Source organism: Sorghum bicolor, chromosome 2 (assembly GCF_000003195.3).
Source record: "Sorghum bicolor cultivar BTx623 chromosome 2, Sorghum_bicolor_NCBIv3, whole genome shotgun sequence".
Taxonomy (NCBI): Eukaryota; Viridiplantae; Streptophyta; class Magnoliopsida; order Poales; family Poaceae; genus Sorghum; species Sorghum bicolor.
The window spans coordinates 51,037,421-51,051,257 of NC_012871.2; the positions used below are offsets into that span (position 1 = coordinate 51,037,421).

General features: G+C 43.1%; 1 protein-coding gene across 1 annotated transcript; it reads right to left on the bottom strand.

The window, feature by feature from the left end:
• On the bottom strand, positions 9,597–10,913 carry LOC8071885 (probable carboxylesterase 15). Its single transcript, XM_002462119.2, has one exon. It carries the CDS (start codon positions 10,780–10,782, stop codon positions 9,763–9,765), a length of 1,020 nt encoding a protein of 339 aa, XP_002462164.1. The 5' UTR covers positions 10,783–10,913; the 3' UTR covers positions 9,597–9,762.

A 13,837-nucleotide genomic window follows, 5' to 3' on the forward strand; every position in this document is an offset into this window, starting at 1 on the left:
TCCGCGCTGATATCTTTAAGCCTCTGTGACCAATATATATACACACACATGACCAAGTGGGATATTGAGCCACCGTCTATCTAATCTCTATAACACCAAATCAGATATATTGATTTCATAGTGGTAAAAATTCTAATGAGAGTCATCAATAAGATTCTAATGACAAGTTCCTCGTATTATATTATTCTCAAGCATTACATGGATTGATGATTCATTGGATAATTAATTGTGATTAAATTGAACAATTAATGATTATTCACGAAATTAATATTACATGTATTGTTTAGATACAAATAGGTCACCTAAGAGCAATATACTTAAACATATATATATTGCCCCAAATATATTTTACCTCTCCATGTATGAAAATAACGTGGGTGTGACACCCTAAAATTTGTCTTTTGGAAATAAAGCTAAATTGATTCAATTATTGTATTTTTGGTGCTCATGAAACATAGGAAAATAATATTTTCATTAAATTAAAAATTTATTATAGGATTTAGCAACATGGTTGTGCATTCATATTGGAGCATATGTTTTATTCAATGTGTGGTTTTGATCAAAGTCAAAATATTTTTAAATTGATTTGAAAACTGCTTTGAAAAGACTTTGAAATAAAAAGAAAAAAAAAGAAAAAAAAAGAGAACTTACCTGCTCTCGGCCTGGACCTGTGGCCGAGGCCCAGCTCCTTCCCAGCTCACAGCCCAGCAGCAGGCCAGGCCGCGCGCGCCGTGTCCCCTTGCGCTGGCCCAGTACGTCCCCAGGCGGCCCAGCTGGACCAGACCCGCGCCACCCCCTTCTCCTTCTCTCTGTCACCCGGCCCCCACGCCTTGAGTCGTTGACATCTGGGGCCCACACGTCAGCGACTCACCTTTCTTCTTCCTCAGGTCGTGGCCGAGTCGGTCTCTCCCTCTCTCGGTGAAAACCAAATCCCGCATAGGATGGGATTGCTTGCATTAGGAGATCTTCTCCAAGATCATTTAAGCCCCGTGCCCCCCTCTCGACCCTCTTTTCCATCTACAAAGCCCAGAGTTCGTCCCAGCCGCTCCTTCGGCGCAGTTCGGATCTCTCCGGCTAATGAACTCGCCACCGTTGAGGTCTTCGCCCTCTGCTGCTTTCAGAACACCGAAAACCCCTTGCCGAGCTTCGGGACGAGATGAAGAAGGTGTAGAGCTTCATCTCGTGTCCTCTGTCGCGCCCTACCGTTCCCTAACTATCGCCGAACACTGCAGGGGCCTTTCACCCGCCAACGCGCGCCGCCCGTCTCCTCCAAGCCCTCTCCGACCGTAAGAACGCCCTAGGTGAGTTCGGTATGAGATTCTCCTCCGCCAAGTGTATTTATTTTGATTTCTAGTGCTCGGTTTCGCGAAAACCATTGTCTCCAGTGAGGAGAACGCGTCTCCGGCCATGGCGCCGCCGCGGGCTCCTGAGCAACGTCGGCGATCTCCCTCTCTCTCCCTGGAAATCGCTCTGCGCCTTTCGATCCAAAATCAAGGGCCGAGATTAGAAGATACCCCTTCGGGGTATAAGTTGTTAAAGAGCCCCTGGAATCTTTAGATTTCAAACCCGCAGTCCTTTACGCCTTCGGAAAATACGCTTTGCTGTGTTGAAAACGTAAACCGCATCGGCTTGATTGAAAATACGTTTTCAATATTTACAAAATTGCCACTGACTTTCTTTTGGCCATAAAATATCCATCTTAACTCCGTTTTTGTCCATTCAAATTCCGTTAGATTCATATTTACGAGCTCTACATGTTGGAAGTATTTATTCTCTGTTTTGAAACTTTTTAATTCTGCATTAGCATTTAATTAATTATTTCTCTATAGGAAATCTTGGAAAATGCATAACTTCTCCGTTTTAATTCCGATTTTCGTGAACTTTACGTTTGTGTGATCGTAGCGCTGCGTAGAATATTTTCATAAACTTTTATACTTGTTTTACCACTGTTTGGTGTAATGTTCTAATTATATCTTGTTTGCTTTGTGTATGATTGTCTCCATTGGATTGCGTGTTGTTGATTGATGTTTGGGAATAGACGGTGAGCCGTACGTTGGTGATCAAGACCAAACCTTTGAGGACCAGCAGGCTCAGGAGAGCTTTGATCAAGGTAAGTATAACTTGGGATCATCCTTGTTACCTATTCACTTATAACTACACATATATATCATATGCATGCTTTCATCTTGTCGACCTTAGCAAAATCATAGATGATTGTTACCTGGATTCCTTGCTACCTACTTGATATGCATTTGGAGTAGATGTGCTAGTGCTTGATATAATCCATGATCTTGTAAGATGATTAATAGCTATGCAATGAACGTTAAAAGATGACAAATGACTATATGAGATCTTGTCTGTAAGTGATTACCGGGACAACAGTGCAACCATGAGGGCTATAATGGCTCTGGCTTTAGCTCAGTATGAAGACCTTTTCTAGCTTGTTAGAGGTTACCCGAAAGGGCGGAGGGGCTAAACCGACACGGATATAGTGCGAGCCCCTGTCCCTATGTGTATAGGCTGCGCGTCATTGTGCCATTTGGAAGGGGGTATCTATATATGCTCGCAAAGGAAACCTTACGGCCCTAACATGTTAGACAAACTTTTTAAAGGCTTCATAGTGATCCCTGCCGACCTCCCTAGGAAGGGGGTTAAGAGATTAGTTACCTCGGGCGAAAGGGTAAATCATGACTCATGGGTAAAGATGTACAACCTCTGCAGAGTGTTAAAAACTGGTATACTAGCCGTGCTCACGGTTATGAGCGGCCTTGGGGGGTCTTGCTGCGACGGCGATGAGCTTGTTAAGTTATTATGATCATTTGATTATCGTTTATGCTAAGAATTAATTATGCTTACACTTGATCATGTGGTTAATGGATTATTTATGCTACCTTGAAATTTGTTATTCAATTATGAACATGCTATCTACTATTAAAAGCTAAATGCAATCAAACCAGTGTCAGCTATTTGAGCCTCATGAACCCTTGGTTATACTTGTTGAGTACGATATGTGCTCACTCTTGCAATTTCCCAACACCCCAGGTTATGCTAATGATGATGATTGGAATGAGGACTATCGCTATGAGTATTAGGTTTGGAGTCAACCAGTCAACAGTGTCCCTGTGTGGAGCTTCCGTCGAGAGCGTTGTTTACTTTATGTTATCATCTTTGTATGAGACTATGTGATATATTATATTCCGCTATGTAATGAACAGTGCAATGGTACATTTGAGATTTGTCTACTTATGTGTGCGACTGTTTCTGGGGCACATATGAGTCTTTTATGCATCCTATTTTATTCTTAAAATATGGGTGTGACAAATTGGTATCAGAGCTTTGTTGACTGTCGGACGCAAGCCTAGTTAGAAATTGATCATCTTAAGGTTTTGAAATTGTTATAACATCCTTGCTCTACAAACCTTGGTATTTTCCTCTATTCTATATCTCTACCCTTGCTATTTCTCTCTACCTTGTTGCTTATTTTAAAAGTCCTTGCTCTCACCTTCACTCCTTGATTTGGGTTGCTTTTAGAACCTTCTCTTATCATCTTCTTGTGCCTTTTAAAGAGGAGTTTTAGGATCTTTACCCTTGCTATGAAGAGAACGATAGTATCGCAAGTTGAGTGAAGTGTGAACCTTCAATGCTTAATTGGTTTGTTATTATGTTTATGTTTGATTTGGATATTTGTAATGAGTGTAATTATTTTGTGAGTTTTTTCACAATTTTATTTAGTTTATAGATCTAAGGTATAAGGATTAATGAAATAAGTAGTTGGGTTTGGCTATCTCTTGTTTCTATCCCTTGCTGAATTCTGGAGCAGTCTGCCATAATGCCGGTGTATCTCAAGTTCTGATCATGCAAAGTTTATCAAAGTTTTTTGGGAACAAATAAACTTCAAGATCTTTCCCTGACCGCAAGAATCACCCTAATAGCTATTATGGTTTGAAAGTTACAAAAATCACAAAATGATACAGATGTGCTGTCAAGAATCTGGACCAGTTTTGGTTGCATAATGTGTAAGACAAATATAACTATAGAATTTGGAAAAGTGTTCTATATAAAGGTTGTAGAAAATTTTCTAAGCTTTCCAACAGTATAATCTGGGACTTATTTGGATAAGTAGAACCTGAGATATGATATTTTCAATTGGATGTTTCTGTTCTGTTTCAAAATCTGGACAGATCTGGTATTTCCTATTCTCAGCCAAGTTAAAGACAGAATCTGGGAAAACATGGTATACGAAAGTTGTAGAGGATTTCCTAAGCTTTTCAAAAATGTAAGGATCATCTCCAGAGGAGTTAAGTAGCTCGAGATATAATTTTTGGAAGTTACCACACCTTTGCTGAGACATTATCAGGAAGGATATTATGTTTGGTTGTTTTACCTAAGCTTAAAGACAGAATCTAAGGAGGTCTTCTACAGGAAAGTTGTGGTGAATTTCATAAGCTTTCTAACGGTATAAGCTAATGCTCTATTGGATTAATAGAATAAGAGTTATGTCTAATTTACTACGCTGGTATTTTTCATGTCACGAGAAAATTTCAGGATACCTGTTCGATCTCTTGCACAATAAGCTCTTTGGGATGCCAGAAGTTCTCTATGTTAGTTAACTTGTCTGGAACACATGCAAGCTACCTTTCTTGTGTCCCCTAGTTGACCCTTTTAAGGGGGTAGCCCAATTAAAGGAGTTACAATGAGAAGGATTGGCTAGTGTTGGATCATATGTGAGGATCACAAGCGCTTGGTAAATTGGTTTTGATTCAAGATATCATCCCATTCAGAGAATATTAATGGAGATATATGTCATTGCTGATACTCATGGATTGAGAGTTATGTTATGAGGATCAGATGACACCAAAGTTTACGAAGTTATAATTGGGATGCGAGAGTGAAACAACTTGATTGTGAAAAAGGTACCAATAGTTGGAACTTAGTGATGAAAGTAACCTTGGATTAAGAGACTTGGTACAAGCGAGTTTAAAAGACTATGATGTGTAGCGTCCAAAAAGGATAGGAGAACTAGCCCCTAGTATTCTCCAATCAATCTCATCTTAAGGGGGGTAGTACCATGATATCACAAGAGGAGGCATATCCATGCTAAGCTACCATGTCTTTGAGTCGTATAAATCAAAAAGTTGGAATTCAAGACGGACTTTGATCAATGATGGATAATAAACATCCTATGGAAACTTTGTTCATAAGTTATGATCCCGAGACATAAGTGTTTGCAGTTGGAATGCAAGTTGTGAAGTTGAAATAGTGATCAAAATCTTTTCCTGTTTCTCTTTTGGAATCCGTGCTCTTCCGAATCTCGAGGACGAGATTCATTTTAAGGGGGGTAGATTTGTGACACCCTAAAATTTGTCCTTTGGAAATAAAGCTAAATTGATTTAATTATTGTATTTTTGGTGCTCATGAAACATAGGAAAATAATATTTTCATTAAATTAAAAATTTATTATAGGATTTAGCAACATGGTTGTGCGTTCATATTGGAGCATATGTTTTATTCAATGTGTGGTTTTGATCAAAGTCAAAATATTTTCAAATTGATTTGAAAACTGCTTTGAAAAGACTTTGAAATAAAAAGAAACAAAAAAAGAAAAAAAGAGAACTTACCTGCTCTCGGCCTGGACCTGTGGCCGAGGCCCAGCTCCTTCCCAGCTCACAGCCCAGCAGCAGGCCAGGCCGCGCGCGCCCTGTCCCCTTGCGCCGGCCCAGTACGTCCCCAGGCGGCCCAGCTGGACCAGACCCGTGCCACCCCCTTCTCCTTCTCTCTGTCACCCGGCCCCCACGCCTTGAGTCGTTGACATCTGGGGCCCGCACGTCAGCGACTCACCTTTCTTCTTCCTCAGGTCGTAGCCGAGTCGGTCTCTCCCTCTGTCGGTGAAACCAAATCCCGCATAGGATGGGATTGCTTGCATTAGGAGATCTTCTCCAAGATCATTTAAGCCCCGTGCCCCCCTCTCGACCCTCTTTTCCATCTACAAAGCCCAGAGTTCGTCCCAGCCGCTCCTTCGGCGCAGTTCGGATCTCTCCGGCTAATGAACTCGCCGCCGTTGAGGTCTTCGCCCTCTGCTGCTTTCAGAACACCGAAAACCCCTTGCCGAGCTTCGGGACGAGATGAAGAAGGTGTAGAGCTTCATCTCGTGTCCTCTGTCGCGCCCTACCGTTCCCTAACTATCGCCGAACACTGCAGGGGCCTTTCACCCGCCAACGCGCGCCGCCCGTCTCCTCCAAGCCCTCTCCGACCGTAAGAACGCCCTAGGTGAGTTCGGTATGAGATTCTCCTCCGCCAAGTGTATTTATTTTGATTTCTAGTGCTCGGTTTCGCGAAAACCATTGTCTCCAGTGAGGAGAACGCGTCTCCGGCCATGGCGCCGCCGCGGGCTCCTGAGCAACGTCGGCGATCTCCCTCTCTCTCTCCCTGGAAATCGCTCTGCGCCTTTCGATCCAAAATCAAGGGCCGAGATTAGAAGATACCCCTTCGGGGTATAAGTTGTTAAAGAGCCCCTGGAATCTTTAGATTTCAAACCCGCAGTCCTTTACGCCTTCGGAAAATACGCTTTGCTGTGTTGAAAACGTAAACCGCATCGGCTTGATTGAAAATACGTTTTCAATATTTACAAAATTGCCACTGACTTTCTTTTGGCCATAAAATATCCATCTTAACTCCGTTTTTGTCCATTCAAATTCCGTTAGATTCATATTTACGAGCTCTACATGTTGGAAGTATTTATTCTCTGTTTTGAAACTTTTTAATTCTGCATTAGCATTTAATTAATTATTTCTCTATAGGAAATCTTGGAAAATGCATAACTTCTCCGTTTTAATTCCGATTTTCGTGAACTTTACGTTTGTGTGATCGTAGCGCTGCGTAGAATATTTTCATAAACTTTTATACTTGTTTTACCACTGTTTGGTGTAATGTTCTAATTATATCTTGTTTGCTTTGTGTATGATTGTCTCCATTGGATTGCGTGTTGTTGATTGATGTTTGGGAATAGACGGTGAGCCGTACGTTGGTGATCAAGACCAAACCTTTGAGGACCAGCAGGCTCAGGAGAGCTTTGATCAAGGTAAGTATAACTTGGGATCATCCTTGTTACCTATTCACTTATAACTACACATATATATCATATGCATGCTTTCATCTTGTCGACCTTAGCAAAATCATAGATGATTGTTACCTGGATTCCTTGCTACCTACTTGATATGCATTTGGAGTAGATGTGCTAGTGCTTGATATAATCCATGATCTTGTAAGATGATTAATAGCTATGCAATGAACGTTAAAAGATGACAAATGACTATATGAGATCTTGTCTGTAAGTGATTACCGGGACAACAGTGCAACCATGAGGGCTATAATGGCTCTGGCTTTAGCTCAGTATGAAGACCTTTTCTAGCTTGTTAGAGGTTACCCGAAAGGGCGGAGGGGCTAAACCGACATGGATATAGTGCGAGCCCCTGTCCCTATGTGTATAGGCTGCGCGTCATTGTGCCATTTGGAAGGGGGTATCTATATATGCTCGCAAAGGAAACCTTACGGCCCTAACATGTTAGACAAACTTTTTAAAGGCTTCATAGTGATCCCTGCCGACCTCCCTAGGAAGGGGGTTAAGAGATTAGCTACCTCGGGCGAAAGGGTAAATCATGACTCATGGGTAAAGATGTACAACCTCTGCAGAGTGTTAAAAACTGGTATACTAGCCGTGCTCACGGTTATGAGCGGCCTTGGGGGTTCTTGCTGCGACGGCGATGAGCTTGTTAAGTTATTATGATCATTTGATTATCGTTTATGCTAAGAATTAATTATGCTTACACTTGATCATGTGGTTAATGGATTATTTATGCTACCTTGAAATTTGCTATTCAATTATGAACATGCTATCTACTATTAAAAGCTAAATGCAGTCAAACCAATGTCAGCTATTTGAGCCTCATGAACCCCTGGTTATACTTATTGAGTACGATATGTGCTCACTCTTGCAATTTCCCAACACCCCAGGTTATGCTAATGACGATGATTGGAATGAGGACTATCGCTATGAGTATTAGGTTTGGAGTCAACCAGTCAACAGTGTCCCTGTGTGGAGCTTCCGTCGAGAGCGTTGTTTACTTTATGTTATCATCTTTGTATGAGACTATGTGATATATTATATTCCGCTATGTAATGAACAGTGCAATGGTACATTTGAGATTTGTCTACTTATGTGTGCGACTGTTTCTGGGGCACATATGAGTCTTTTATGCATCCTATTTTGTTTAAAATATGGGTGTGACAGTGGGAAATAAACATGTTACAACAAAACAAAAGTTCTTATCTTGACCCACATTTCATAGAAATTGAATGCAATTAATTTTAGAGTTGAAAACTTTCGGGAGAATCTTCTCCTAGAGAACAACCTAGTCTAACATTATATTGTACTATTTTACCCTCTATGAGTTTTATCTCACAATGGTTTCTTATAAAATGTTTTTAACGAGACAATATAAATACAAGAATATATGACATATCTACTATTTTCCTCACCAAGAACTTTGAAGGGGATATTCAAGGCATATTATTTCATTATTTTTGTCCCTATGGGTTTTTGAAAAGGTATCAAAGACATACTATTCATCCTCATATTTTTCCCATAGGCTTATGGATTTTTCCTTTTCAAGGTTGTTTTGTATATACCATTTTCTCCTTATTTTTCCACTAGGATTTAAAGGTATTTTAGTGGCATATCAATACTTCAATTTCTCATGATATTTTTACAATTGTTTTTAGAGAAGTTATAAACATAATCAGAAGATGGTCGAATGAAGATTACAATGAGTAAATTGATCAAGGGGGAGTGTTAGAAATAGATAACTAGTGATCAGTAGTGATGTGATAGTATATAAATGATGATGTCATACTAGGCCTTTCGAGGAGGAGCATATGTCGTTCCAAAAAAGGCATGAACTTGTCCCTTGAATGACACTTAATCAATATAATCATTAGTTCCTTTGTTAATTATCTTTGTTCTATTGATGCTCCCTGCGTTCTAATCTTAGGGCCTGTGTGGATCAAATTCTTACAGTGAGATTTTAGATTCTAAATATTGAATGTAGAATCTTGATTCTAGATACAAATTAGAGAAGTTTTGATCTCATTCTCATGTTTTACCTCTTTCTCATTTTTTATTACAATGTTCAAACATGCCTTAATGATCAACCACTTAGAATGAAGAATCATGACTTGAAATGCCGGTTCAATGGACGACCATCTTAATAGTAACATGAATATAACAGTGACAACCATGCTTTATAGCCTTAAGTTGATATCATATGTCTAGTAGCAAGCTAGTAATGTGTAACAGTCTAAACACATCCCTCCATCTCAAATTAATTAAAACAACTTCAAGAATTGTCAAAGTGAAATTAGTTTGAGTTTGACCACAAATTTATTAAAAAAGAGCACAAATATTGATGACATCAAATTAGTATCACTAGATACGTCACAAAACATATTTTTCATAATATATTTATTTGTTCTCATAAATGCTATTATCTTTTCATATCTATAGTTGATAAATCTAAAAGAATTTCACTTAACTAGGATGATTCTAAGAAAGAGTACATTCATATAAACATTTATAACTGGTCTCGCAAAAAAAATATAAACATCATAGTTTAGTTCACCTTTCCAGCTGTCACATAAAACAGACAAAGAAGCATAAAAAGCTAGCTCCATGCTCAGCCTGTCAGCCATGGAATGGAAGCTAGGCAGCTAGCCGCCATGGACGAACCCCCTAATGACGTGGATCAGCTGGTCGGAAGCTTCACCGCACGGGTCGAAGGTGAAGAACCCGTGGTCCTTGCCTCTGAACACGACGAGCTCGACCGGCTTCGCCATCGCCGTCAACCTAGCGGCATAATCCTGTATGCGGTCGTGCAGCACGTCCAGGTCCGGGTCCACGACGAGCACCGGCGGGAAGGCGACGTCGTCCAGCGGGTCGCTGTCCGGCCCGAACGGGTTGGCCGCCGTGTGGTCCCTGGTCGCGCCGACGGGCAGCGCCATGCGCCACATCTGCTCCAACAGCTTTGTGCTAACGAATTGATGGCCATCAAGGCCGGCCGTCTCGGACGCCGTTCTCTCCTCGGCGGCGAAGTAGGGCCAGAGCAGGACGCACCCGGCGAGCCGGACGACGGGGTTGTGGTCGAGGGCCAGCTGCCCCCTGCCGTACCGGACGGCGACGTGGTGCGCGATGTTGCCGCCGGCCGAGTCGCCGCAGACGAACACCCTGCCCAGGTCGGCCGAGTCGGCGAGCCACGGGTCGGCCTCGGCCTGGGCGCGCAGCCACGACAGGACGGCCTCGGCGTCGCGGTGCGCCGCGGGGAGGCGGTGCTCGGGCGCCAGGCGGTAGTCGGCGGAGAGCACGAGCGCCGGGAGCTCGGCGGCGAGGCGGAGCGCGCCGGCGTGGAAGTGGGGCAGCTCGAAGCTGCAGAGGCAGAAGCCGCCGCCGTGGAAGTAGACGAGCACCGGCAGCTTGTCGTTGGCCGTCGTCGTCGTCGTGTCGCCGTGGGTGGGCCTGTACATGCGGAGGCGGAGCGCGTGTGCGGCGTCGTAGACGACGTCTTTCCACTGGACGGGCAGGTTGGACGGCACCTCGCCCTGGAGAGGGAGCGCGGAGTAGTCCGCGGAGCGCGTCACGGTGCCGTCGCTAAGGAGCTGCACGATGCCGAGGCAGTCGTCCACGACGTGCGGCGCCGTGGCTGAGACCGCCGACACGGGCGAGGACGACGACATAGCAGGCGCAGCGCAACTGGGGACTTGTCAGAGAGGCAGTAGCTCAATAGCTAGCACTAGCGGTAGCTCTCTGAAGCAATTGCGGATCCTTATCATGGCTTGTTTAACTATAAAAATTTTCAAGATTTCCTCTCAATATTTGGATGCATATACGAGAATGACACGAATCTTGGACGCATATATGTGAATGACGAGTGACAGTGCGAGTGACGAGGACGACAAGGCGACAAGCTCGCCTCACTGTAGTGCAGAGATAAGCTTGAGGTTGTGCTCAATGTTGGTCCCTGGGTGTCCTCTCAGACACACAGTCAGACGTGTACGGTAGCGTCGGCTCTGCAATGAACATGTGCAGGGCCAACCGCCATTCGTTATGGGAAAACGTGGGAATAAAATTCGACCGCCCGGTTCAATCTTTCTAGTTTCTACTATGCGACAGCATCAGCATGGACTCCTCAGTCCTCTGTCCCTTCTGCCTGGTGGCTGCAACTGCACCCCTCCGTAGCTGCTGTTGACTCTACTGAAATCTGTTCACGCTTCAGGCCCTGTTTAGTTCCCCTCTAGAAAATTTTTCATCCATCCCATCAAATCTTTGGACACATGCATGAAATATTAAATATAGATAAAAAAATAAACTAATTACACAGTTTGGTTGAAAATCACGAGACGAATCTTTTAAGTCTAGTTAGTCTATGATTAGTCTTAAGTGCTACAGTAACCCGCATGTGCTAATGACAAATTAATTATGCTTAATAGATTTGTCTTGCAGTTTCCAAACGAGTTATGTAATTTGTTTTTTTATTAGTTTCTAAAAACCTCTCCCGACATCCTTCCGACACATCCGATGTGACACCCAAAAATTTTTCATTCCCAATCTAAACAGGGCCTCCGTCTATTTGCATTGCTTATGGCAGGCCTTGTCTAGTTTCTCTCTCTTGAGTTTATTTACTTCGAATGTTTGACACATGTATGGAGTATTAATATAAACTAAAAAATAACTAATTACATAGATTATGACTATTATGTGAGACGAATCTTTTAAGTCTGATTAGTCCATAATTTAATAATATGGTGCTACAGTATAACTACAATAACATATGTGCTAATGACGGACTAATTAGGCTTAATAAATTCATTTCATAGAGTATTATTACTATTCAAACACTCGATGTGACACCCCCACGTCACATCCCAAAACTTTACCTCTTGAATTTAAACAGGATCATGGTATATGTAGACCAAAATGAATTAAAATATGTAATCTGAAAGTGAAGGTGAAAAACCACAGAACTATCAGTCTTTTCTATTGTGTGAATAAAAGGAGGTCAGAGAATTCAGACCTTGTTCACTTGGTGAAAATTTTTGGTTTTGGATACTGTAGCACTTTTATTTGTATTTGGTAATATGTCCAATCATGGATTAACTAGACTCAAAAGATTCATCTCGTAAATTACAGGTAAACTATGCAATTAGTTATTTTTTAATCTATATTTAGTACTCCATGTGCCACAAAATTCGATGCGACAGAAATTCTGAAATTTTTTTGAACTAAACGAGGCTCCGAAAAGAATGACTCATACTCTCTTTTTGTTTAAAGAAGAAGTAGGTACAGCAGGTACAGCATTCGAGAAAAGAAGTAGATGTATCTTCCATTCTATAGAATTTCTTACATTTCTTCACATTTTCTTCCAAACATTACATTATTGATTTCAGAGAAATATATAATGGGACACTACACATTTCAGACCATCCATTTACATTTTTTATAAAAATTACATTTTACAGTGAGTTAGTGTCGAGGATGTCAATAGGGTATCCCAGCCGACACTCATAACGAGAGGATTCGAAAGCAAATCAAGGCTCCGACTCGACGTTGGGACATAAATGCGTAATCACCAGGGCTCGATGTCGACCGTGGCCTCGAACGCGGAAACATGGTCTTGCGAATCGACAGGGGCTCGATAACTTGCGACCGTCGAATATGGGAGTGGCTCGAGTGAATCGATGGGCCTCGAGCGCAAAAGCGCCTCCCGCCGCCTGTCGCGGGTACGGAAGCCAGGGCATTTAATGTGTCTGCCATGCTCCCACCTAACCCGACAGTCACGGGAAACGTGATAGGGGAACAAACACCCGTCAAATCTCACCTTTTTCAGCTTTATCCCCTAGGATGGTTAAAGGTACGATTTGGCACAGTGCTGCAGGCGTAATATCCCATCACGGCATCCCTCGAGACGCCCAAAGTCAGCGCTCCACTCAGCAAAGCTGCTCGTGCCGCCCGACCCTCGAGCAGATACGTTCCTTCCAAGGAAAGGGTCAGACGATGGAAGTCAGTGCTTCAACCGCCCCGGATGTGACTACTGCCACGACATACCAGCGTGCTCGCGCCTAAGCCCATCCAAGACGATGTATAGGAGCCGAATTCAGAAGCGCACGCGCCATCATCACCAAAGTACCCTATAACAAGACGGCTCGAGGCCACGCCAGTACGGAAGCCTCGAGTAAGTCAGCGCGCCATACCCCTATCGAGGCTTATTCTAATGCCTACCCTCTGTAACCTAGGTCTCCCCTTGGAACTATAAAAGGGGACACTGAGGACGACATACGCATCATGCACAACAAGCATGACGCCTAGAACACCACTCGCACGCCACCACCAGTTAGGACTTAGAACTCCTAGCCACATACGCTTGTATTCACCCTTGTACAAGCACTTTGGTGCAAGATAATACAAAGTCTCCTCCCCCGTTGGACGTAGGGCCCGAACCAGGATAAATCTTCGTGTCATTCTTGCATCACCATCCGGAAAAGGGAGCACGCACACAAATTCACTCGTTGGTGTCACCCCCCGGGGTCAAAACACCGACAGTTGGCACGCCAGGTAGGGGTCCTGCGTGTTACCATCGATTTCCCATCTCTTTTCGGATGGCCACTCACGTCTCACCGATCCCACGCTCCACGGTGATTTGGTTTGGGAGCCTTGAGTTCATGTCCACTGGCTTCGGCTACAACATGATCTTGCTCTCGATCAAAGGACCTGGAGGGGCTCACATCGTGCCTA